This window comes from Aotus nancymaae, unplaced genomic scaffold (genome assembly GCF_030222135.1).
Source record: "Aotus nancymaae isolate 86718 unplaced genomic scaffold, 86718_ANA_hifiasm-v0.15.2.pri h1tg000001l, whole genome shotgun sequence".
In the NCBI taxonomy this organism is placed as follows: Eukaryota; Metazoa; Chordata; class Mammalia; order Primates; family Aotidae; genus Aotus; species Aotus nancymaae.
Window position 1 is genome coordinate 9,208,072 of NW_026988412.1, and position 27,442 is coordinate 9,235,513.

The window sequence follows — 27,442 nt, forward strand, 5'->3', positions numbered from 1 at the left end:
CCGGTAACTAGCCCCGTCAGGATTTGGAACTTTGCAGGCACTCCGGAAGTTCCTGGTGCCCCTTTGCAGTCAGTGCCCGTGTTCCAGCACCAAGGCAAGCACTCATCTGCCCTCTGCACGTACTGATTAGTCGTGTCTGTTCTGGCACCACCATGGAGACGGGATCAGACGGCATTTATCTTCTGTGTCTGGCTGCATTCCTTTAATGTGGCGTTTTGGAGAGTTGCCCATGTAGTTGAGTATAACAGTCACTTGTTTCTTTTTATTAATAGCATCCCATTGTGTGGATTTATCACAATGTGTATTCATTTCTCTCCTGTTGGTGTTTTCATGTTCTTACCTGATGATACAGAATGTTATCATCTTCATATCGCCCCTCTCCCCACTTTGCTTTACTCCTCTCAGGAACGCCCGGGTCAGAGTATCAGTTCCTGTTCCCCTTGAAGCTGTACCTTCCAGCGGGTCCTAGTAGCACATCCGTCTGGGACGGTCCACAGATGCATATCCTGCTGCCTGGTGGCAGACAGAGATGGGGTGGGGAAACTGAAGCAGTGCCAGTCTGGCTTCTCTCTGAGAACAGCACATTCTGGGCTGAAAATTGCTGTGTCACCTGCTGGTCAGCAGAATGAAGCTGTAAAATTCGTGCCTGTGCTCAGCTGCACCTGCAGCAGGTAATGCCACTAACTGGACGACAGCAGTCCTCTTACAACTCCGCTTCACATGCCCCTCAGTCACTGACACGTGGCATCCGTTACGCTGCATTATGCTTGCCATTTTCAGTTAGGACCAGAGTGGGTAAAATTTAATTTTGAAATCACATTTCAGCATAGCACAAAACACGGGCCTGAGAAATTGATGGTTAAGACGAGCAGAGACTGTGACACTCATGTCATAGAAATAAGCTGGTGTTTCCAGCATTGTCTGAAATCTTGCATTTTAACTTACATATCAACATGGTAACATAAAGAAATAAGCCAACGTTGGTATGCTTATTTTTTAATATTTTGTTTCCCAAGAGTTTCTGTTCTTCTAAAATCTGGAAGTAATCTGCAGGAGAGTTTGTTGTCTCATCTTTTTTCTGAGTGGTCATCTGCAGTAGTGCCCGCCGTCCTGATCTCCATCCTATCACCAGGGTGACTTCCTTCTTTCACAGCCAAGCTCACAGCTCACAGTCATGTTGCTTCCAGTCATTGTTATGTTTGCTGGTCTTCCCCTGTGGATGCAAGCTCCCAGGGCTCTTGTCAGTCTTGTGTGACACAGACCTCCTCAGTGCCCACCCCTTGCCTGACTGGTACCAGTCGCCCAGCAGATCACCCAGCAGCATGATGCATGCTAGCCTGGCCACAGGTGCTCTCGTTAGGGACAGCATATCTGGAGCTTGGGGGATGACTGAGTGACCGTGTGTCCTTTGTAAACCTCCCCCCGCCCCCACCCAGCTCCTCATGCTCCATCCACACTGATAGAGTCAGTCGCCGATGAGCCATTGTGCCCCTTCCTCATCCTCGTGATGTGGCTGGTGGCTCTTAGTCATGCAGAAGAGTGGGGACGAGTCGAGCTTCTTGATTGTGTCCGAGTCCAAGCATGCCAAAGCCTCCCATCTCCCTTCCTCCCCACCTTCCCTCCCGCCTTCTCAGCACCACCCTCCAGCACTCCAGCACACCCATGACCTGGCTCTGGGCTGAGTTCAGCACCCGCAGGGTACATCTGTTTTGTCTTGGCTTTCTCTAACAGAGAGGCAGACCTCTATATTTCCTGCGCATCCTCTGGACATTGTCTTGGCTGCCTGGGGACTCTCCAGCCCCTTGCTCAGAGAAGCACGTGTCCCATTGTCTCCTCTAAGGAGCCTTCTGCATTCCAGCTACACTCTCAGGTGCCTGCCTTTTCTCATATGGCTACAGGGCATCAGCCCTGTTGACCAACTTGGGAGACCCAAGAAATGCAGAACTACACACAGACGACTTAGGTCAGACACATGATGTCTAGGACAAAAGCTTTCCTGATTTTACTTATCTGGGTTTTGTTTAGGTACCGTAGTAACAGTCTTCTCTCGTCTCATTCTGCTCTGACTCCTGGTCGGTGGCCTGAGAAGGAGGGAGAAGCAGAGAAAACACGAGTAATGAATGATAATGAGGATGTATAACCTCACGGAAGTGTTCCAGGGAAAACTTGCAGACCATCTGTGAATAATTTTCAAGTACCCCCGTCAGTGGCAGCCATTCTCCTGTCAGTGAGCTTCCCCTTCTAATTTCAGTCACTCTGGCCTTAGACACTTAGGGCCAAGAGATCTCATCTGCTGGGTCCTCCCTGAACTTAAAAGACCCTGAAGTGAGACACAGTAAATTTCAAAACTGCAGGGCAGCAGTTCAAATTGGATCTTGCTTTTACCACTGAAGAACCACATGGCAGGCACTGTGGGGCCAGGGACTGACAAAGTCTTGGAACAGTATTAACCCGAGGCAGCAGGTGCAGACTGGTGGTGGAGGATGTGGGGTTTTATTGGCCTGAACAGATTTTTTAAATTTTGCATGAACTGTCAGTATTTGGGAGACCGGACATAGAAACCCAGATTTGCCAAGATCCTGTGAAAAGTCAGTAAAAGCAGGAACTGGGGCCCACATTCCTGCCAGGCAGCACTCTCAGGGCAGAAGAGCAGCTCCTCTTAGGGCAGGTGTGTGGTCCACACTTGGCCTTAGAACTTAGGATTTCTTGTCATGGAAAATCACCTTGATGGCATGGTAGCCTCCAGGGACCCTCAGAGTCCAACTGCACCATATGGAAAGGCTCATAGAGCATTCAAAAGCACACAGACACCTAGAGGAAGGAGGGGTAGGTGGCACCCTGAGGCTGGGCAAGCAGGTGGGCCAAGTGTTCTATCTGACCCTTGGTCACAACTAGTTCACCTGTCCTCTCTCTGTCATCTCAGCCTTTCCCACTTACTACGTGCTTACAAGGACCAGAGTGGAGTTTTGGACAAGGGGCCATGGCAGACAAAGGGTGCCCAGAGCCACTGCACCTTCTCCATGAAAGGAAGCAGGCACAGGCACACCTGGCCAGCCACCTGCGGTGAGCAGCCCTGGGTTTCACCTGTACTTCTCCAGTAGAGCACATGTGGTACCAGGATGGGACCAGGCTGGTTGTCATCAAGGGGGGTCAGTTCAGGGGGTACCTAGCTGTCATCCTGGCGGATGCATATCAAAATGTAGCATTTCCCTCCCTTTCTGTCCCTAACTAACATTCTTGTCTGTTCCATCGTGTTTCTTTGTTTGTTTGTTTTTAATTATTCTGTCTTTGACATGTCTTACAGGTTATCAGCCTGTGGCCTGTGTTTAACACGTCTTGCACACCTTAGGAATGTTGTTGTACCTCACAGGCTACTTACCGACTGGCCTAGATCTGTTTTGACACATCCTGTGAGGTTTGCCTATACCTCATGAGCTTCTAACTTATTTACTAGCTGTGTTTAACACTAATTAGCTGCATCCATCCTCTGTAGCACAATTGGATGTTCTCAGATACTATGGTAGACTCACGCTGCACTCTCTCTTACCACCCACGAACTGGACCTCACTGCATTTTGTCCCCGACTAATCTCTGTCTATAGGCAATTGCAGCTCTTCAAGGAAAGAAGCTAACATCTATCAAGCACTTTCTTTACCCCAGGCATTTTGCTAGACATTTCCACAAATTTGGAGAATGTACCAAAATGGGGGTATATTCATATTTCACAAATTAGGAAATTATGAATGACTTGCCCAAGGCCACACAGTAGGTAGATCCAGATACCTAATGTTCGTGTCAGGTCTAAGTGGGCTGAGTCATACCTGTTCCCTTACTTACTCATTTTAATGTACCTTCCAAATATCACTGCTGTCTATACATTTATAAGATGAGGCTGTAATTTAGTATTTCTCTGGACATAGTGACCATTTTCAAATCCTTCCCTGTTTTCAAAATCTACTGTTATTTTTGTGTATATTTTTACTTTTTGCCTTGAATTCTGACCAAGTCATGGGCATTTTGTAAATTGGGGCTATTGTCGAGGCTTTGGTAAACCTGAAGAATTTGATGGTAGATAGGCCTGCCAGGAAGCATGAAGAAGAAATGCCCAAAAAATTACAGTTTGGGAGTTGAAGCAATCCCATTTGCAGTCAGAGAAATTTCTCTTTATTTGGCAGGACAGACATAAGAGCCATTCCAGTCTATTAGATAAACTATATACAGATATATCTTTTGGAAATACTCCCTACTGGATAGAATACAGATGTTCAGAAAGTGTAGAGTGTTGGCGTCTGAATCTGTGCTGATTGGTAACTTATGGATTATCTCCCTACATGTGTATTAGCACAACTCAGACAAATGGAGTGTTGCTTATGCCATGTCCATCTAGATTTAAATCTTCAGATTCAGTACTATTTTAAAACAGAAATAGCAAGTGAAAGTAATTACATGAAGACTTGAAGGATCACATTTTATCCTAAGATTTTTTAAAATTTGTCACCCTCCCATCTTTTTGCAAACTTTCAGTGTTCTACTGAGAAGTGAAAAAAATAAATTTTTTTTCTGCCCCAGTTTTCACACGAACCAACTGATCTTTTATATTGCCCTTCCTTGGACAGCCATATTTATCTTCACAAAGTAAATGCTGCCTATGTAAGAAATGACTTAGGAAAAATGGGATTGAGTTACAGGCGCAGAAGAAAAGCCGTCATCACTCTATGGTCGTGCCTTAAGTTTCCATTTCACCCAAATTTCTATTTTTCTATTATAAGACTATATTAATATTCCTCCTTCCTTAGTTTCAGAATTTTGGGAGTTTTGCATCTCTTCCTAGAATAAAATTTGTTTTAAAAAATCACAAAATTGTTTGAGCTGTCCTTTTTACAGTTGCTACCCACGGCTACACTGACCTTTCAATAGTGGATAGTATAATACCTTTTTAAGAATGAGATCACAGTGAACGGAGTCACCGTCGATTGAGTGTCCAAGCACTGCCTACTCTCTTCACTTTTTTTTAATTCATCTGCAGATTAAGTATCATGAGTGCATTTCACAGATAAAGAAATCAGGACCTGAAAGAATTTAGTAATTTATCCAAAATCACACAATTAATAAATTACTGGGCTAAAGTCAGTATCCAAGTCAGAGTTAATTCAGAGCTTTTCATTATTTTATTCTCCCACGATGGCTGGCGGAGAGTTTACATTCCTTGGTTTGCCTCTGAACATCTGGGTAATTTAAAGGAAAATTGCTTAGACTGTCATTCTCACAATTTCCCACCATGCTAAAGTAGAATAACTCCCTCTATTCCTCACCTGCTCCACAGAGGTGTTGGCAGAAGGGGAAGCACTTTGTCAGTAACAGTCTTGAATTTAAAGGCCTTCATCTTCCAGAATCTCAGGGCCTTCACATATTCTATCAAATTTACCTTCAAACTACCCTGTGAAGTAAGTATACTAAAATAAGGGGTATTTCAGCCTATTTTGAAGATGCTGAAGTTAAAGCATGAGGGAGTCATTATTTCTGGTTATTGCAGAAGGCAGGATTTGGGCCAGCTAGAAAGCCCTGTTGGGCTTAGCAGCACTTCTTAGCTATCTCAAGTGTGGGGAGTCAATCACTAGGCTCATTGCTTCCTAGCACACCTGGTTTGGACCAGGTTCACAAGCCCGAGGCTCTGAGGCACTTTCTGTACTTGTCAGTGATGCACCTGCGTAGAAGGATGTCTGAGATTTTCCTGAATCGGATGACTGTAGAATCTCCTATTTGCATGGCTCTCCTGCTTTCAGGAATCATCACTCTCCAAGCTCCATACGCCTCCCATTTGTGTTACCACAGACGGGCAGATCGAAGTCTGGCATTAGACTGCCTTTTCCGTGTGCAGTGTACCATCTTTAGAACCAGGCCTTTCCTGCAGAGGCCCAGCTTCTTCCCTCAAGTGCCTTTGAGACAGAATTTCTGCAGTTGGTCAAGCTTCAGGTTCACAGGGCCCACTGCAATGGACAGGGGAAGCCTGCTTGGATTAGGAACTGCTTACACAGTTGCTAATCTGACATGGTCCAGGTGGCAGCTGTCCCCTTGCCTTGTGTCCCTGGACGGCTGCTGACCAAGTCTCTTTTCCTTTGCTCCCACCTTGCTGCAGAGCTCTGCCCTTCTTTGGGTTCCCCAGAAGAAGCCTGTGAATGTTCCCAAAGTGTCCCTAATGGAGCCAAAGGAGGGGATACATTGCATATCTCAGAGCAAATAACTTAGAATACCCCAATAGACTATTGTGTTCTCCCAAGAGTACCAGCCTTTCCATTCCTCCTGCCTGGATATTCCTGGGAGCTCCACGTGCTGCCACCTTACTAAGCCTAGGAGTTCAGCTCCTGCCTACCTGCTCAGCCTTTATCCCCAAACTGTGTAGGTTAACAGAACCCACCCTCCTAAAAGCAACTTAGAGACTATTTGTTGTTTCTTAATGTGTCTTTTAGGAGCCTCATACCTACCTACCCCAAAATTGTTTATCACAGTATTTTCTCTAAATCCATGTTCTCTCTAATGGGAATTTGGTAAATGAGGTTTTCTTTTTCTTTGCTTTACAATTTGCCCTTTTATGTCCCCTAATGTCTACTTTCTAAAACCTTTAAACAGTTACAGATAAATCAGAAAAGGACTATAATGCAGGTCACTCTGCTGCCCACAGTTCAGAATGAAAAAGTAATTAGAAAATGTGATAGAAAATTACATATTGAAAAGAGGCTGTGAGTGCCACGATCTCCGTTATTTATTCTCTTATTAACAAATATTTGGTACCTGTAATATAATTTTTTAAAACACCATACTAGAAGCATCAGGATACTGAGGAATAGAAAAGATGAATAAGCAGTTCGTCCTTTCAGGAGACAACTAAGTGTGGGAAGAGAAACACATGAGGAAAATAGAGTAGCACGGAGCCAGTGGGCTCACGGAGGCATAATCGGAAGACGTTAAGGCGGGTGTACACGTTCGCTGGTGAGACCGACGGGTGGATTTCGGTGAGTGCAGACGAGAGAGGAGGTATTCTGGGCAATGGAAACAATGAAGACAGAGGCCCGGGGGTAGAAAAGGACAAGTGATGAGCTGGTAATAGGAAGCAGTACAGAAGGAGGCTAGCCTCGAAAAGGGCCCTCCTCTCACTTCTGCAAGTGAATCAGGAAAATTAAGTGAGGATGGAGAGGTTTTGAAGGAAGGAAAATGAATGTAGCAACAGCATCATTTTTAAATGTGCTAAAAGGATCCTCGGGGAGTTGATCTTAGGTGACTCTAATCACCTCAGTAAACCAAGATCATTGTGAGGATTGAAAAATCTAGAACATTTTTAATCGCTCGTCACAGAGAATAGAATTTCAAAGAATTTCCAAGTAGGAGTGACTGCTGAGCTAAAATGGCCTACCTGTGTTGTAAATTCATTCTGCTTTCCTCGGGGGTCATCATCAGCAGTGCAGGGCAGCACCCAGGAGAGCAGACAGACACCACAGGCACTCAGTTTGGGGGATTGTTCGGATGGGCCCCACCAGAAGGCCTAGGGAGTCAGGGATTTTGAGGTGCCGGTCTCCCAGTGACAGGAGGACTGACCTGGCGTCCAGTGTTTGTAATTGATCTGAGAGAAAGGAGGTAAGCTAGGAAACCAGGAAGAGGTCACAGTGAAGTCAGCGAGGCAGAATCCGCATCTACGGGGTGTGCATGCCCACCGAAATCGGAAAGCACTGGCACTGTCTGGATGGCGGAGGCAGGTCACAATGAGGAGCAATCGAATGGCAGCCTATAATCTCTCTGGGATATTGCTGTGATTAATGGGGTGTTGGTTCCTTTTACCACTCCTGGCTAGTACCATTTGCAAGAGTTGTCTGAGAGATTTTAATTAAATCTAATGCACTAATGCTTGTTACTATACAGATTCATACATTTGGAATATATTTCATGTTTTCTTGAACATGCTCATAGTTATGTTGCTGCATAAGACGTTCAGTAGAATTAGTTAATGAATTAGACTCTGCTCTCTTGGAAACAGTGAGGCCTTTCTGCACATATCTTATACCAGCCACAGCTTAGAGTAGCAGAGCCTAAGCTTTAAAAATCACACATAGCTAGCTATCGCTGGAGAAGTTATGAGCTGGCACACCCACAATACTGATTTTTATCTATTTAGTTAGCATAGCATTTACTAACCGAGCATACTTTTTATTAGAACACACTTTCAGAAGTAGAGATGTAGAAAGAATAAGATTAAAAAAGAGAGAGAGAGAGAAATGGAAGTACCAGTAGTTTCTTTCTCTACCCCACGGAGAATCTTGTCTCTTCCACTGTGAGGCACACCAGCTGGGAGAGTGTGTATTAGTTTTCATTTTCTGTAGTATGCAAGGAGATGTTAATTAAACCTTATGCACTAATGCTTGTTGCTATGACATATAGGCATGTTCATTAGGAATATATTTCCCGTTTGCTCAAATATGTTCATCGTATGTCACTGCCTAAACTTTATTTTGCAAAAATTGGACAAAACCTTTTTTAGTATATATTAGGTTAATATTAGACCATTTCTTCTATATGGTTTCTAATTACAAGGACTTTTTTTAAAAAAAATGCTTGAGATAGCTCCCCTATGTGTTGTTTTAAAAAATATTACTGAAGAGAACTCTACAGGTAACTGTTTAAAGGGAGCCAGTTGGAGTATGGTTCCTTGAATGAAAAACTGTTGATTCTCCTCTTTACACCGCTAGATGTACATAACCAAAGAGCTACTGATGACAGATCTTAACACTGACAATCCTTAAACCAGCAAAATAAGTATACAACATAAATTTGTGGGAAGCACTCAATTGAGAATTGTTTATAAGCAAATGCAGTCCATCTTGAGGACGTGTTTATGGTGCTTAAGTTGCGCCTGATCATTTTATGGCCCAGGAAAGAAGGATTTGTATCAGTGAGATCATTCGGAGGGAGAGAAGTAATGAATTTGCTCCTCAAATATGTGCGGTAATGATACATCGCGTTCTCAACATTAAATAAAATAATTAAGTGTTTTGGTCTGACTTATTTGTTGGACTGATCTTCTGTTCCTCCTCTCTGCATCAGCACCCCATTCCATGCCCAATTTTAATTTGGAAAAGAAGAAGGCTTTAATTTCATCTCTTCATTTTGCCTTTCTGTGTATTTTTTCTCAAGCTTCCTATGGACTCTAGGCATGGGGTCTTTCTATTCAAGGGAAAGGATTTAACCATTTTTCTGTGGGGTGATCATACATGCAGTTGCCTCGCCTACCATTTCTGAGATGATTGCTGGTGATACTCATCTTCATCATCTTCATCTTGTTTACATTGATAGACGGGGATATTCAAATGTATTATCTATAAATTGGGAAGCTTGAGCCTTGCTGGTCCCCATATTTAGTCTGAATTCAGGTGGAAATCACAAGAGTGAAGAATTTTTAAATCTCCCATGCCTTACTATGAACTCCTGTTACAAATATATTGAGAATGTACCATATTCTTTTTTTTTTTTTTTTTTTTTTGAGGCGGAGTTCCGCTCTTGTTACCCAGGCTGGAGTGCAATGGCGCGATCTCGGCTCACCGCAACCTCCGCCTCCTGGGTTCAGGCAATTCTCCTGCCTCAGCCTCCTGAGTAGCTGAGATTACAGGCACGCGCCACCACGCCCAGCTAATTTTTTGTATTTTTAGTAGAGACGGGGTTTCACCATGTTGACCAGGATGGTCTCGATCTCTTGACCTAGTGATCCACCCGCCTCGGCCTCCCAAAGTGCTGGGATTACAGGCGTGAGCCACCGCACCCGGCCTGTACCATATTCTTTGTGCAGTTTTTTAAAAAGTCATAGTATTGTAACTAATTCAATAACCTTTGATTCATGTGAACCTTAATGAAACCACCAGAACAGAATAACAGCATCCAAGAGTCCAGTAGGCCATGTGTTCTATTTTGCCAATTGAGGTCAAGCCTGAACTCTTACCTAATTTGAAAAGTAAAATAATCTCAAATATGTCTCTCAGAAAACTACCGGCATCTAATTTGGTACAAGCCACATGGTGGATGCTCAGTAAATGTGTATCTCTACAATGCGAGTCCACCCAGCCCACCCCAGTTACTACCAAAGACAAATGACTTATTCCCTTAGAAGGCTTAAAATCTCATAAGTAGAGATATATATTATATAAATAATAATAGTTATATAAATCAAGTAGTACAACATTATGTAATCCTGTGCTGTGTGTTCTAATCATGGTGTGAACTAAAAGGAATCATGGAGGGAATGGAATAAGTGATTCTTCCAGGAGAAAGGAGTGGGAATGAGGCTGCTGCTCAAGGAAAAATTGTGGTTTGGACACTACCCTGGGGGCCGAGCAGTAGCTCTCCAGGTGCAGAAAGGGGTGTGTGGTTGAGGAGGCCGTTGAGAAGACCCTTCAGAAGACCTACGAATATGCCCTATTTCTTTATTGACACATTGTCTGGGGTGTGAGATTTTTAGTTCACTGGGAGCTGGGATTGCCTAGGAAAGTCCCTAAATACTGCATAAGGGCTTTGGCCTGGGAGGGTAGTGGGACATCTGATTTTGAAGGGACAACATGACGAGTGGTTTACAGCCAGGCTACTCGGACCTTAACCTGCATCTCATCCCCTGGAGGGTTGGTCAGAACAGACTGCTGGGCCCCAACCCAGAGTTTCTGATGCAGGGGCTGTGGGTGAGACCTCAAAGCATGCATTTCTTTTTTTTTTTTTTTTTGTATTTTTAGTAGAGACGGGGTTTCACCATGTTGACCAGGATGGTCTCGATCTCTTGACCTCGTGATCCACCCACCTCGACCTCCCAAAGTGCTGGGATTATAGGTGTGAGCATTTCTAACAAGTGCCCCAGTGCTGCTGATGGTGTTAACCATTGGTTTAGACAGTAAATTGAAATATCGAGGGCAGAAGTCATTGAGGTCTGTATGTGAGTTTATTAAAATATCAAGTAAGATAAGAGGCAAAAATCACTACCCAGAAGATGCCAGTAATGATTTTCATTGTTAATCATTTTTGAGACCTTACTATGTATACAGTGTTAATGGTTCCAGAGAGTCCCCTCTCTGTCATTAATGGTAGGATTCCTGGAGTCACCAGAAGAGTCACAAAAAGACTCCTCTGATACCTTTACTGACCTCGTTAAGCACAATTCAGAGGAATACAGTAAGTTCATAACATCATGGTTAGATTCTTGGAAACCGCAACTTAAAGCAAATCAATTATAGCAGGTCCTCGAATGACATCATTTCATTCAGCATCGTTTTTTTACAGTGTCGATGAGAACACTTGGTTTGGCTATATGTCGTTTTGCCTAAAGTTAGTTTCCAGGAACCTACTGCTGATGTTAAGTGTGGACTTGACTGTACATGTACAAAGCTAGCTTTGGGCAGGCTAAGTTCTTTTCACATTGGGCCATCTTTTTCTCTCCTCCCAGCTCTACACACACACAATGGTAGCATCCCACCTTCTATCATAAGTGCTCGGGGGTGGGGAGTGGTATTAATGCAGAAGTATTGGATGCTTTTGGGGGAAGATTCTTAGATGGGGATTTTATCTTCTTCTTGCTGTCTTGTCATCTTGTGCCCAAATGCCTTTTATAGCTATTGCCTAGGAAATCACTTAGCTCTGTCAGGGTATATAACGTGTCCCCTGAGTGAGATGGGACACCTTATCATGTTCTCCCCAGCGTTTGGTGTATGCATTTCCTTAAAGAAGTTGGTATCACTTATAAGGACACTGTCCTGGGGCCAGTGTGGGAAAGAAGAACGATACCCAAAATTGTGAGGCAGGTTTGAAGTACCATTTCACTCTTCTGGGATTTCAAAAAAGTGGTGCAGCATTAGTTAGCTGTGAAAGCAACAAAGTGGAAAAATCCATAGGCTAAAGCCCCACAAGCTGAGTGTCTAGTTCTTTAATCCTGATTTTGTTTGAGGCCTGCACAGAGAGATTTAAAAAATGCATTGCTGATTCATTGTCACTAAGAGGCAGAGTATGTTTAAGACAAGTCCATCTGGGGGCTCCCTATACCAGCTCTTCAGAATGCCTGTGATGTGTCAAGTTTTCTTCTAAAGTACAGTGACCAACAGATAAACATCTTAGCTCTCCTTAGAGCTTATATTCTAGTCGGGGAGAGAGAAAAGAAACAAGATATATTAGTAAATCTAGACCGTGTTAGGTAATCAGAAGTGCTAAGTAGAAAAATAAGTTAGAGAAGAAGAGTAAGCAGTGTTGAATGGGAAAGAGAGGATGCAATTTTAGATAGGCTATCCGAGAAGGACATCGCTAAGAGTGACTTTAGAGCAAAGACTTGAAGGAAATGAGGGAGCTAGTCATGTGCAAACTTGGGAAACGAGAATTCCAGAAAGTGAAAAAGCACATACAATGTCTCTAAGGCCATACTTGCTGTGTGGTGTGTTTGGTGTATCCTAGATGAGCAAGGGAGAGAGTGGTTGGGGAGGAGCCAGGGAGGAGAGAGATTTTAGAACTCCTTGTAGGTCAGTGGAAGAACTCGAGCTTGTACCCTGAGTCAGATGGGACACCTTATAAGGATGCTCCATATGAGCAAAGAAATGGTCCCTTCATACTTAATTTTTAACAAGATCACTTAGGCTTCTATGTTGAGAAAAAAAAATGAAGGGAAAGGTGAGAAGGATGCAAGGCTATGATCAAAGAGACCAACTAGGAGGCTGTTAAAAATAATCCAGGCAAGAGATGGTGGTGTTTGAACCAACATATGAACAGTAGAGATAGTGAGAAATGGTCATTTTCTCATTCTATTTTGGAAGTTTGGCAAGAAAGGATTCACTGACTGACTGGATGTGAGGTGTGAAAGAGAAAGACGCACATCAAGGATGATGCCAGGGTTTTTGCATGTAACAGGGAGAAGAATAGCATTGTCAGTTACTGAGATGGGGAAAGGGAGCGGGTTTGGGTGAGATTCATTTTGGTAAGTGCAGCCATGGTGTGAGATGCATATTAGACATCCGAGGAGGCCAGCTTGTCAAGTAGGCAATAGAATATACGAGTCGGGGTTCAGGAGAGAGGCGTGGGCATCCAGGGAGTCATCCACATGCAAATTTCTGCTGTGAGATGGGATGAGGTCACCAAAGCAGTGAGTGCAGGTAGAAAACAAAACATGTTCTCAAGGATTAAGCCCTGGAGCACGCTGATGTTTAGAGGTCAGGGAGATGAGAAATCCCAGATGAAGGGAAAACTAAGGTAAGAGTGTAGCAACCTGGAAGCTGAAATGAATGCAAAAGATGTTGAAGGAATCTGTGTATCAGACAGCTGTGTCAGTTCCCTCCCATAGACCAAGTACAATCAAAACCACACATTGACCCGTGGATTTAGCCACACAGAAGTCATTGTTAACCCTGGTAGGAGTAGTTTCGGTGGAATGGTGAGTAGATTTGAGTGGATCCGGGGAATAATGAAATGAAATGGATGACATCAGGAATACACTTTTTCAAGGAAATTTGATTTAATGGAAAAGACAGAAATGGAGTTGTAGATGGAAGGGAAGGGGGAGTCAAGATGAGAGTTTAAGATGAGAGAAATAATGGTACGTTTAAATGCCTTTGTAGTTATATGATAGAAAGGAGGCTATGTTGGTGCAGGAGAGAGGAGAGAAAATTGTTAATTGTGGTGTGTTTCAGAAAGCCAAAGAAGTTGGAACCCAGCATTCCAGGGAGTTGACCTGAACCAGGAGCACTGACATATCTCATGCCTGGAAGCAGGAGGAAAGATGAGGGGCAGGACATGATGGTGGGCAAGGGTCCTTGTGGAAGTGTTCCTTTGATTGCTTCTGTTTTCTCAGTGAAATAGGACTTAAGGCTGTCAGGTGAGAGGACAGGAGAGAGGTGGTGAAGACTTTAGGACAAAGAGGAGTAATCATTTTGTAAGAGAATGGAAGAGTGCACAGAATTGGAAAACATGGCGTGACTGGTGGGTGTCATCAGAGGCGGACTTGACAGTGGGAATTGTGACTTTAAAATGAGATCCGTCTGTTTGGTGGGGTGTGTTATTCCTCAGCCCCATTCTGCTGGGCAGGTGCAGGCAGGGAGTGAGCAGACAGTTGGTTTTAACAAGAGTTGTGGTTTATTTTTGTCCAGAGAATTTCAAGAGTGGGACAGACTTGAGGTTTTGTACTTATGAGAATTTCTCATGGCTTTCAAGTTGAGTGAGGAAGAAACCAGGGCAGAGGTAAAAGGACGTTAGAGGTCAGGGTGTTGGAGGTATCATCTGTGTGATGAATGAAATTACCAAGAATCATGCAGGATCAGTAGGGAAGCAGATGACAGTGAGCACTCTCTAAACCTTCAAGAAATCGAGGAAGCAACCAGGGTGAATGGCTGCCTGAAAGCAGGAGGGTAGAACACAGGGTCTGAGAGATTTCTACTCTGTGAGCATAGTACCTTAGAGGATATCTATCCTTTCTAAGATAGAGGAGCAGCGATTTGGAAGTTGGAGTGAAGAACGAGTCTCGACCCCCATCCCAGCACGGTAGGCTGAGGAGTGGGAGAAGACAGTCCCTGCTGGAGAGCATTGCCGGGGAAGTGCTTCCTTACGGGAGAGCCAGCTTCCAGTTACAGCAAAGATGAAGGGGATGTTCCAGGAGAGGCTGAGGTTCTGGGGGATTTTGCTGATGACTGTCCGTGAGTCCAAGAAGTGTAGTGGAAGCATTTCAGGAGACGGAAGGAGAGCCGGGAACATTGGAATCTGCGGAGTGCAAGAAACCTAGGCTTCTGGAGGTGGCTTTCTGAGGAATCCCAAGTCCCAGTATAGTACAGTCTCACTTGTGAAACAGTCTCATGATGCGTCTCACTACCCCTAGGTCATGGCGTGGTTCCCTTAACTTCCTGAGCTTTACCAGGTAAGCAGGCAGCGGCATGCCACTTTGAAAGGCAGAAGGACCCACTCGTGCTCCAGTTTTGTACTTGCCACCTGGTTTGTGTCCAGCCGAGACTGTGGATTGTTGAGCTGTGGCCCGGAGGAAGCCCCCACATCCTTGCTGACTGTGCTGGTCTTGCTCTCAGTACGTCAGTGAGGTCTGCTGAGGAGAAGAAAGCCAGAGAGGAACGCCAGCCAGCCCGGCAGCCAGAGCAGGGTTTCCCAAGCTCAAGTGACGTACTTACCAGCCTTAAATGCTCACTGCAGCTGCAGAGCACCCGCGCTTTTGTTTGTAATGATTTTCTGTAAATACACTCACTTTTGTTTTCTTATGGAAATGTCTTTTTCAAGGAAACTCATAAGAAGCCTGGCACAATTGAAAAGTTATTGTGAAAAATGCGTATAGAACCAGAATGATGAAAAATTTTAAAAAGTACATCCTCATACACCCCATATCCTCTCATTTGCAACTTTGGGAAGTGAGTGAATCAGAGAATGGCTGGGACTCAGGCTCATTCCTCCTTACAAAGCTGCCCATCTGTGTCTTTTCTCATTCTTGTTTCTACTTTCCTACGGATGGCCCTATGATTTACATGCAGGAGAATCGGCCTGAATTATTGTGCTTGAGAAGAGCATTTCCCTTACGTGCAAGTTAAGTTCCCATATAGGAGCATAGCCCGTGCAAAGGCCCTGAGGTAGCAGAGAATATGTGCCTTCAGGGAGTGCAGCAGGAATGAAGACACCTAGCGGGAGAGGTCTGCAGACACGCTGGTGTGGGCAGGTTAAAAATGTAGGTCTTTTTCTATAAGCAGCATGAAGCTACCCTTAAGGAGGGTTGCCTCCCAAATCAAATAATTAGATTTGAATTCTAAAAGATCTCTTCAGTCATGCAGAGAAGGGATTGGAGAGGGCAGATGGGGAGTGGACAGTTGGGCAGTGCTCTTGTGGGGTCCGCAGGAGACCTAATGGCCTAGAGTCAAATGGTGCTGATGGCAAAGGATGGAAGGATAAAGTTCTAAGAAATGTTTAGGAGGCAAAAGGAGCAAGACTTAGCACTTGCTTGAATGCAGGGATAGGAAGAGGAGGGAGGTCAGGGATGACCTCAGTATCTCTGGCTGGCATCGCTTGGTAGGTGGTGGTAGAATGCTTTGAAATGGAGAGCACCAGAGCTGGGACTGGAGGGAATATGTTGAGTATGGTTTTAGACATATTGAATTGGAGGTTCCTGGGTGACATGGAAAGAAAGATGAGTCCAAGTTTGGTACATGGGTCTGGGGCTCAGAAGAAAGGTGGGAAGTGGAGATAGGAATTGGATATTCATTGGCCTGTGATTTAGGTGTGATTGTAAAGGCTTATGTGGTCTACCTGCCTCTTTTTGTCACTGTGACCTTTCGTATGTGAGCTGATGTGCAACAGAGTTTCCACTCCAGTCAGCCTATAAAAGGCTGGATTGATTATTCTCCCTCTGAAAAAAAGCAAAATATACTGTTGTGTTATTATACTAACGATGATTGAGATGCAGTAAGATTTTTTCCTCTTCCACCTCCTTGTCTTTAAAAGTGTTTCTATAAAAGGGGACACTTTTTATAACCAATTAAGAAATGACCATCTGCCCCTCACTTTACAAAGACAAGCTGCCTGTAACAAGATCTGAGAGCCCGAGCTTCACGTTTAAGTAAAGTACATTTATTTTATCTAAGTTGTGTTTATGCAGCTAGATTAATGTTTTCATTTCTAGAGAAATTTTACATGCTAATTTAATTTTTAAATTATTTGGAAAAAAATTGTAATGGCTTTTTCTTCTTAATGCTCATTCATTTTGGTTTTCCTGGTTAATAGATTACTGTCCTAGATGAGACATGGACTGTATTCAGGCGTTACAGTCGTTTTCGAGAAATGCATAAAACATTGAAGTTAAAGTATGCAGAGGTAAGTTATGAAATTATTTTTTCCCATTAAGAACGTTCATTTTAAAAAGTAAATGAGCTTATTGCATTAGCAATGTTATCTCTCTCCGTTTCTCTCTCTCTTTCAAATACTATATTATTAGTGTCACCAAGTCTTATTTCAATTACTCCTTTATCAAAGATAACTTTAAAATTTTTGTTCTTTGTTCCATTTCTGTTCTACACAATTTAAACATTTTCTGAACACAAGATTTTGAAAGTGATAGTACAGTGACAGCAAGTGAACTCCATCCTTCTCATAAATGTATGGTTACTTTTAAATAAATATTTTAATTAATTTATAACTTCTCAATTATGAGACCTATTAAAATTAAAATAACTTTTCTTCATATAGATTTACACTTTTTTCTTTAAAAAAGAAAGACTAAATTCATGCTTAGTCTTCTACTTAATGAGAAGTCAAGTCATGACAGTTATTTTGCCACTAAACATAGAGGGAAGAGTAGATACAAAATGTGGAATTATCTAGAGACAAGAAAGCATTTCATGCATCAGATCAAATATCCAGAGGGTATTAATATGTTAGTCATTTTTTTCCTTTTTGAACAAACACTCATTTATCGAGTAATTTTAAGAAAAGTATTTCTAGAATGAATGTGTGTTTTCCAAGTGATGATGATGATAGTGATGGTGATGATTTTACTTCAACAAAAGGAAGCATTATTTAGGTACAACTTTTTGGGAATTTTGGGTTGAACTGGCTGCAAATCGATCAACAGTCATTATCTAATTAGGCTGCTTTCACCAAATGTTCGTTTTCAGCACTATTTTTATGGTTTTTTTAATGACATTCTAAAAAATAATTCAGTTAGAAATTTGGTTCCATAATTTGGTTCACATTAAATAATGTTCCCTTAACATTCTCATGGCTTCCACTCTTTTTAAAATCTGATATAAAATACAAAGAGAAATAACTTTTTTTAAATAAAATAGTTCCCTGATATATAGAGGAATCTATATATCTTGAGCTCAGGTAGAATTAAGCTGTGTTAGTTTGTTTGCATTGCTATAAAGAATTACCTGAGACTGGGTAATTTATGAAGAAAAGAATCCAGTTTGATAGGCTGTTCATGAAGCATAGTGCTGGCATCCACTTCTGGTGAGGGCCTCAGGAAGCTTCCAGTCATAGCAGAAGATGAAGGGGAGCCAGTGTGTCACATGGGGAGAGAGGGAGCAAGGGAGAAAGGAGGAGGTCCTAGACTCTTTTTCATAATCAGATCTCAGGGTACTCATTACCACCGGATACCACCAAGCCATTTGTGAGGAATCTGTCCCCAAAATCCAACACCTCCTACTAGACCCCACCTCTAACATTGGGGATCATATTTCAACATGAGATTTGTAGGGGACACACATCCAAACCATATCTTAAGCTATCTCTGAAATTCTGTTATTAAGCTGTCACACTAGCCTTTTATTAAACATTTAAGAAACTTCAAGTTGGAATCTGTTCCCAAGAGGCTTCATTCCAGAAGTAACTGTAATAACATTAAAATCAAGTTATTAAGTTTGTTTCTGCAGTTTAACTTTCATGTCTCAAACCCATATTGACAATTAAAAGAAGTATTGTGTACATATGAAATGTACAGAGCAGCTTGTTTTTAAAGTGAGCTTTGTAGCTCCTTAACCACTAGGTTAAAGTTACTATGTCAGTATTTTAATAATGGACAGATTTTGCATATTTCATTAAAGTCACTGAATTCCCAAAGCAATACATGTAAAAAGCAATTTCTGTGAAATAAAAGGACTCAGACTTTATATATACACACACATCATTCATTCCAGTGTGTATTTATTTTATATTGATTCTTTGATTAGTTTAACCCAATCTGTGTAGGCACATTTTTCTAGATTCCAGTAATACTGTGGTAGACAAGGACAAAAATTTTCTTATTCTGTATATCTTAAATATACAGAAGGTGCACATTGACAGTAAACAAGGAGAAAATAATAACTAGCACTTTAAGAGTAAGCATGCAGTGTTGTAGTTACCGTTTTAAGTGAGTTACATGCCTCATGTGAAAAATATCAATAAAGAATGGGGGGGCAGAAGGTGTTGGGCACACTTTAGTACAAGGTCATTTCAGGGTGGACTTTCTGACAAGGTGGCATTCTAGTTGAGATATTAACTGAGAGATATTTAAAAGAGTTTTCCAAGCACCAGTACAGAACTCTAATCTGTGTTTTAAAAGAAAACTCCAGAATGAATATAACAGAAACAATCTTTAAAGATATAATAGAAGAAAACATACCCAAAGTTAAGAATGATGTGAACCTGTGAGTCAAAGAAGTCACCTGGTACTGGGAAAAATGAATGAACAGAGATTATTGCATATGTAAGAGTATTTTCAAGAGGAAAAAGTGTATATTACAAACATGTTTTAAAAAATTAATCTTCAAATGAAGAAAATCAAATTAGTGTCATTCATTAATTCACTCATCTGTGTTGAGAAACTCTGCATGGTGAATACATTGTGAACAAGACAGGTGCATTCCCTCTTCTAGTGAAGTAGAGAGAATAAACAGTAAACAAATAAATAAAGCAATTTCAGCTTGCATAAAGTGAATAAAACCAGGCGTTGTGATGGTGCAGCATGAGAGCTGGGAAGTGGGCTACTTTAGGTGGGGCAGGCCAGATACACCTTTCTGAAAGAGTGGGATTTGTGCTGAGAATGTTGAGAAAGAGCCAGCCATGAAAATCTGGAGGTGAGTACATTGTAACTCTCACTAACAGCAAGTGCAAAAGCCCTGCAGTGGGACCAAGTTTGGTGTGTTCTGAAAACAAAAAGACCTGGAAAAGTGATGAGGATGGTAGAGGAATGTGGGCAAAGAGGTAGGAAGAGACTTTATCATGTGGAGCCTTGAACTGTATTCCTAGTGCATTGGAAGCCACTGGACAGTATGAAGCCTGGTAACAAAGTGGTTTTATTTATATTCTTAAAAGATCATTTTAGTGACCATACCGAGTATGGATTGTTGGGGTGCTAGAGAGCTCAAATCCAGTATTCTTTTTTAGACATGAATTGGAGGATACTTTTAAATGCCCAATTGGAACTATCAAGAGAGATGAAGGATATAAGCCTACAGTTTAAGGGAGAAAGATATTATGAACTTTCTCTTAGAAATACAAGTTATTGTTTGGATCAGGAATAATTAAGAAATTTTTTTAAATTTCTTTTATGCTAATTAAATAAAGTCCTTTTATTTCTCCTTCAATTTCTAGCTAAGTTTCAGACTTCAGACCATTTCTATTCAAAGATGACTTCTGCTCACAGAAGCCCCTTTTCCTGAAGACAGGCTTAGGATCTCAATGATAGCTAAGAATGGAAATTGCTTTTCCATGTCGTGTTTAATTTTGTGGCTTATAATTACTCTCTCATAAGGACAAAAAAAAGTCATATATAAAAGAGAACCCACAAACATGTGTGCATGTATTTGAAGGAAAACAGACTGTGGGAGTGGTGATTTGAAACCTTGCAGTAAGCTCCTAGAACAAACACCACATGTTGAAAGGAACAGACCCGGAGGTTTGCCATGCCGTTGTTTGTGTCCATAGCCATAACCCCGACACTTAACAGGGTGCTGACCGTGGTCAGGTGCCATGCCGTTTATCTCATGTGGTTCTCTGACATCACTGGAAATGTGGGAGCCGTTACCTTCTTCGTTTTACAGAGGCAGATACTGAAGAGCAGGAGATGTAAATAATTTGCCTTGTGTCAAACAATTGATGAGTAGAAGCCAGTCCCAGGCGTTGAACTCTACTTTCTGTTTCTAAACCAAAAAAGAAAAAAGAATTGTTTCTAAAAACACAGCAGCCTGTCATTCTAGATCTAAATAAATCTTATTTCTACTCACAACAGCATTGTTGATTTAACATTTTCAAGATAAAGCTTGAAATTAAGTTGAATATCAGCTTCTTTCCTGTAAAGCGCTTTTTTCTCTTAAGCAGCTCAGCGTCATGTGGTCTTACTTGCTGAGTGTTTGTTGGGACTTGAAATCAATGTTTATTAGGTATTTGTCAATTATTATTGCTCTCATTAGTGCTTATATTATTACCATCTCTGTAAATAATGCTAATCTGCTATCTCCACGTGGACTATTTGGCCTGACAGCATCCGAGAAATCACTTGATCTGCTAAAGACCTAACTCTTTCAGGAAAGCTAAAGGGTTGATACAAAAGGATCCTGAAAATTTCCTCTCATGGATGACTATTTCATAGTTAAGTTGGAACATATTTCATTTACTTCAGATTGGGCTCATTATTTCTATGGAAGTAGAAGACTATCCTGGCTCTCTTAATTGCAAGGGTAACAAAGTGTTTGATGATAGTATATTTTTAAATGACACATATTACCTAGCCATACAAGGCTCCAAAATTTTAATCAAGCTAAGAAATATTAAAAAGCACACTGGAATTCAAAATACACAGAATTTGTAATATGCTTGCCAAGATAGACTCTTCTGTTACCTTAAAACTTTAGTTTTAGTTTTAGTTATAGCCTATAGTCTTTTGGAGTCCAAAATGATACCCTGCTCATTCACATTTCTTCTGGAGTTTGGCCATGGTCTCTTGGGGGATGCGCCTTTAAAACAGTTTGATGTGACAGATCTCTTGATGGAGATTTGTTTTCTTTCAGTAATCTTTTTCCTCCAATAATAAATTACATGTTCATTATAAAAGATTGACATTATTCAGTAATATATACATGGAATGTGAAAGTTCTTCTTAATCTAACCCTCAGTAGCAATGATTTGCAACACTCACCAGGAAGTCCTCCTGGGTCCAGCTATGCATTCAGACTCACAACTCCCATAAGCCCATGCTCAGCATCAGGTTCCCTGGGAAGGACACAGAACAAGAAACACTGCTTGCCAGCAGAGCAGAGGCTTGGAGAAGTCCCCCTGAGCAGTCTCTGGAGCAGTCCACTCAGCTGTCCGAGAGCTGTTTCTTGCCTCATTTCTCTGGGTGATAGCAAACGTACACAGAGTGAGCCCCACCTGGGCATATGTGAGAACCACTCTGGCCTAGAATCCGATACCAGAAGGGAGCCAGTGTTTCTTGGAACAACTCCATAGGCAGAATTTCCAGAGTCCCAGCAGCCTGCTGAGTTACCCGTCGGCTCACTCAGAGAAGCCTAAAGCTATGGCTTCCCACCGGACAGCTGTCGTTCCCCCTGTCCAGATGCAACTTAATGGGGCAGGGAGTTGGGGTGTCTGTCATTTTTACTATGAGCATGAGCAGTGTTGCTTAGTAACAAACTTGGCATGTCACCTCATCAGGTTTCCAGAATCCTGTTGGTGGACATTTCGGTAGTTTCCCAATCACTGCTGTTGTGACTACTGCTCTGTGAACATTCTTGAACGTATCTATGTATCTTCTGGTTCATGTGTAAGACTTTCTCTGTGAAGAAATTTGATAATAGCTTAAATGTTCTTAAAGACTTTATTTATGAAAAATCAAGATCAGTAAAGAATACACTGAAGTTAGGTAGACTGAGAGCCCTGAAAGCTATCACCCTAGTGAGCAGGTTTAAGAATTCCTTAACCATCATTCAACTAACGCTTCGGATCTCCCTGTCACTCATATTCATTTGGTTAATTATTTACTATAATGTCTCCTTAAGGAGAATGATGTGCTGGTCAAATGAAGACCCCTCAGGGATACTTTATATACACTTGGGTGATGAGCCAGTTAAAGCGGTAAGGAGTTGTTGATTATTAGATATAAGATACATCTCTGAATAAAATAGAAGCAACTCAAGGTTATTACAAACAGAACTTACGAACCAAGAAGACAAAAAGACGCTGGGTTCCATGAGATTCTGGCAAGTTGGGGTTGAAAGCAGGGGAAAAGCAAAAACCAAAGAAAAATGTAGTCCTTTTTTTAATTGTATGATGACAAATTTTATGAATAAAAAACCTAAATTTTTTGTGCTTTGTAATACTGAAGAAGAGCAGATTTGCTGCACATGATCTTCAATCATATGCAAATGTTATTCCCATTCTGTTTTCAGATTGACTGTATGAGTAGGCTGAGTTCTTCACTGGAGGTGCTGCATTATTCAGGTTTTTAAAATTGTTTTATTTTTATTTGTTCATTTTCTTTAATCTTAGCAGTTTCTTCTGGATTCTAAATGGGTTTCCCCTTTTGTTTTGAATTAATTTGTCCTCTTCATCTATTGATATGTATTATGCAAGATAATAGCTCCTTCTGGCATTCATTTTCTGCCCCCTTTCATTGACCTTGTATGGAATCTTAATAAAATTAAACCTATGTTTTTCAATTCACGTCTTTAAAATGACAGTGCCACAGCTAGTTTGTAAAAGATTGTGAGAGCCTCAGACACAATGTGTTATTGAAAGCAACGACGAAGTATTATGCAGCATCTGCCAGAGAGCAGATCTTTGAAATTTTATCATGCGAATAATTTCTGTAGTGCTTTTTCTGTATGAAAACTATGTACTTTTGACTCTATTAAAATCAGTGTCAGGCTTTTAAATATCAATCAAGTTGCATTCTCAGAAACAAAGCCCCATGTTCTCTTTTTGTTTCTACAAGGAAGAGGTAGAGTTACTGTTTCTGTCTGAACACGTGAACGCCATGAAGCTTACCTATGGATCCGGATCACAGTCCGAGAGTCCATCAAGACGGAAACGTTAACTCATCAAGCTGAAGAGAAAAAACCTTTTAAAGCCATATCTCTTTTTCATCCATTAGCATGAATAGCGAAGAACTATTATCCCCCTCGCTTTTTGGATGACTGGTCTGGTATTTTAATCAAGTTGTATGACATGGGGCTAGAAGGTTAGCGGTCACTGGGAGAGCTGCTGCTTCCAGGAGATTAATAGATGCCAACTCCTGTCTGATTTTTTTTTTAAAGACTTTATTTTCATACATTTAACAAGAAGTCCTCCTTTTCAAATGCTAGAGCCAAATAAACACTGCTGTGGACTGAATGTTTGTGTTCCTCCTAAACTGTGTTGAAATTTAACCTACAATTAGTTGGTATTAAGAGATAGGGCCTTTGGGAGGTGACTAGGTCATGAGATCCTCATAAATGGGATTAGTGCCTGAGGGAGCTTGCCCCCACCCCTGCCATGTGAGAACACGGAAGCCTCCATCTGTGGATAACAGGACCTCAGCAGGTACTGAATCTGCTTGCTCCCTGATCTTGGACTTTGCAGCGTCCAGAACTGTGAGCAATAAATTTCTGTTCATAAATTATACAGTTTAAGGTATTTTGTTACAGCAGCCCAAACAGACTAAGGCACCTTACCCCTCAAGGACATAAATCTCACAGTGAAATAGATGAAGCATTGGAATCAATCGTCAAGGGTCTTTTTATGATATTCTTGGCTAAGTGATGCTGAAAGCAGTTTGTGCTGTTGTGCTTAGGGACAAGAGAATGAATTTTGAAAATGGGACATTTTGTATATTAAAATGTACAATCAAAACAAGTGCTAAGGGATGCCTGTGCATCAGGAGAGTAGAAGCTACATGGAATAGTTCATGTTGCCTGCCTTCATCATAACTAATTTATCACAGTGAGTCATTAGAGTCCCCTAGTTTCTAACACAATCAGCCTCAATCAGCCACATCCCTAGGGGGCTCCCTTCTCCCCACAAAGCTAAGAGAAAAATATTTTGAGAGCCTTTCAGTAAAAATGGAAAATTGCTGTGTTAGAGCAATTGTTCTCTCACATCTGGCATTCTCTGGGTGCCCAATGAATACCAGTGGGAGAGAAAAAAGTGATTAGGCAACAGGTTATTTCATTTGTAGATGGACTTTCAGTTTGTGCTGATAAACCATTTTTCACGTTTTTATTTTCTGAGCAGCACCAAAGAAAGAAATGAAAAGAATCTGGCTACTGGCCTTGTATTTGTCTTGGACAGCTATTCACCATCCACTACTGAAATGCATTATAACAGTTTTATTGCTAAAATTTCAAGTTTAATATAAAAATTGCAAATCTACTCACCACCCAAATTATAATGCTACCAACCGTAGCCACAGGGAGCACCTAGTAAGCCTTAGATAAATTCAGTTGCTTCATCAGGCCCTCAGCCTCCTTGAATTTTTAAATAGCAAACAGCTATGCAGACAAAAATAGAATACTGCCAGCTTCTTGACCTTGTACATTATCAGAGGCCCGGTATTTCACTGTGTGGTTTGTATCACACCATTCTCTTCACCTGGTAGATAAATAGCATTTAAATCACTGCTTTCAAGGATGAGTGGAGGCGCAATGAGCATCCAAATTACCTGGGAAGCTTTTCCAAAATATGCAGACTCAGGCCCCAAACTAGGAATTTCTTATTCAGTAAATCTGACTTGGGGCTCAGGAGTGTGTAATTGGGAGAAAATCCTCCATAGGATGTTCTCTGGACCAGTGATTAAGACACTGCCTGTCTTGTCTTTTGCATCTGTTTTGTGAGCATTATTTGATTTTTTTTTTTTTTATTTAATAGATTTTTGGGGGAACAGGTGGTGTTTGGTTATATAGATAAGTTCTTCAGTGGTTAGCGGCGATTCTGAGATTTTGGTGCACCCATCACTTGAGCAGTTTACACTGTACCCAATGTGTATTCTGTTATCCCTCATCCCCTCCCACCCTTCCCCCTGAGTCCAAAGTTCATTGTATCATGCGTCCTCATAGCTTAGCTCCCACTTATGAATGAGAACATATGATGTTTGGATTTCTATTCCTGAGTTGCTTCACTTAGAATAATGGTCTCTGATTCCATCCAGGTTGCTGCAAATGCCATTATTTTGTTCCTTTTTATGGCTGATTAGTATTCCATGTTGTGTGTGTGTGTGTGTGTGTACATATATGTATGTGTATGTATATATATGTATATACACATATACATACACATAAAATGTTACATATGTATGTGTGTGTGTATATATATACACACACACATACACACATATATAACAACACATAAAATGTTATATATGTGTATATGTGTATATATACACATACTTACTCCTGTAAGAATGTCCATAATGAAAAATGACTGATGGGCATTTGGGATGATTCTTTATTTTTGCAGTTGTGAATTGTGCTGCTATAAACATATGTGCAAGTGTCTTTTTCATATAATGACTTCTTTTCTTCTGGGTAGATACCCAGTAGTAGACTTGTTGGGTCAAATGGTAGATCTACTTTTAGTTCTTTAAATGATCTCCATACTATTTTCCATAGTGGTTGTACTCGTTTACACTCCCACCAGCAAGTGTAACAGTGTTTCCTGTTCACCACATCCATGCCAACATCTATTACTTTTTTATTTTTAATTATGGCCATTCTTACAGGAGTGAGGTGGTATCGCATTGTGGGTTTGATTTGCATTTAACTGATAATTAGTCATGTTGAACATATTTTCATATACTTGTTGGCCATTTGTGTATCTTCTTTTGAGAATTGTCTATTCATGTCCTTAGCCCACTTTTTGATGAGATTGTTTGGGTTTTTGTTTTTTGCTGATTTGTTTGAGTTTCTTATAGATTCTGGATATTAGTTCTTTGTCGGATACATAGTTTGCAAATATTTTCTTCCACTCTACGAGTTGTCTGTTTGCTGATTATTTCTTTTGCTCTGCAGAAGCTTTTTAGTTTAATTGAGTCCCATCTATTTGTCTATGTTTATTGTTGCATTTGCTTTTGGGTTCTTGATCATGAAGGCTTTGGCTAAACCAATGTCTAGAAGGGTTTTTCTGATGTTAGCTTCTAGAATTTTAATGGTTTCAGGTTTTCTGTTTAAGCCTTCGATCCATCTTCAGTTGATTTTTGTATAGGGTGAGAGATGAGCATCCAGTTTCATTCCTCTACATGTGGCTCGCCAATTATCCCAGCACCATTTGCGGAATAGGGTGTCCTTTCCCTACTTTATGTTTTTGTTTGCTTTGTCAAAGATCAGTTGGCTGTAAGTATTTGGGTTTATTTCTGGGTTCTCTATTCTATTGTGTTGGTCTTCGTGCCTATTTTTATACCAGTAACATGCTGTTTTGGTGACTATAGCCTTATAGTATAGTTTGAAGTTGGGTAATGTGGTGCTTCCAGATTTGTTCTTTTTTGCTTAATCTTGCTTTGGCTATATGGGCTCTTTTTTGGTTCCATATGAATTTTACGATTTTTTTCTAGTTCTGTGAAAAATGATGGTGGTATTTTGATGGGAATTGCATTGAATTTGTAGGTTGCTTTTGTCACTATGGCCATTTTCACAATGTTGATTCTACCCATCTATGAGCATGGGATGTGTTTCCATTTGTTTGTGTCGTCTATAATTTCTTTGAGCAGTGTTTGTAGTTTTCCTTGTAGAGGTCTTTCACCTCCTAGATATACTTCTAAGTTTGGTTTGTTTTTTGGGTTTGTTTGTTTTTTGCAGCTGTTGTAAAGGGTTGAGTTCTTGATTTGATTCTCAGTTTGGTTGCTGTTGGTGTATAGCAGGACTAGTGATTTGTATATATTGACTTCATACCCTGAAACTTTACTGAATTCATTTATCAGATATAGGAGATTTTTGGATGAGTCTTCAGGGTTTTCTAGGTA

The 27,442-nt window shown here is 41.2% G+C and overlaps 1 protein-coding gene across 4 annotated transcripts in view; it reads left to right on the forward strand.

The window, feature by feature from the left end:
- Positions 1-27,442, forward strand: part of KIF16B (kinesin family member 16B) — a 300,381-nt gene that overhangs the window by 220,937 nt on the left and 52,002 nt on the right. For all 4 annotated transcript variants that reach the window (XM_064377627.1, XM_064377706.1, XM_064377592.1 and 1 more), the window contains one exon: positions 16,759-16,848. In XM_064377627.1, the coding sequence (XP_064233697.1) occupies positions 16,759-16,848 (90 nt within the window). The remainder of the gene's footprint in view (positions 1-16,758; positions 16,849-27,442) is intronic.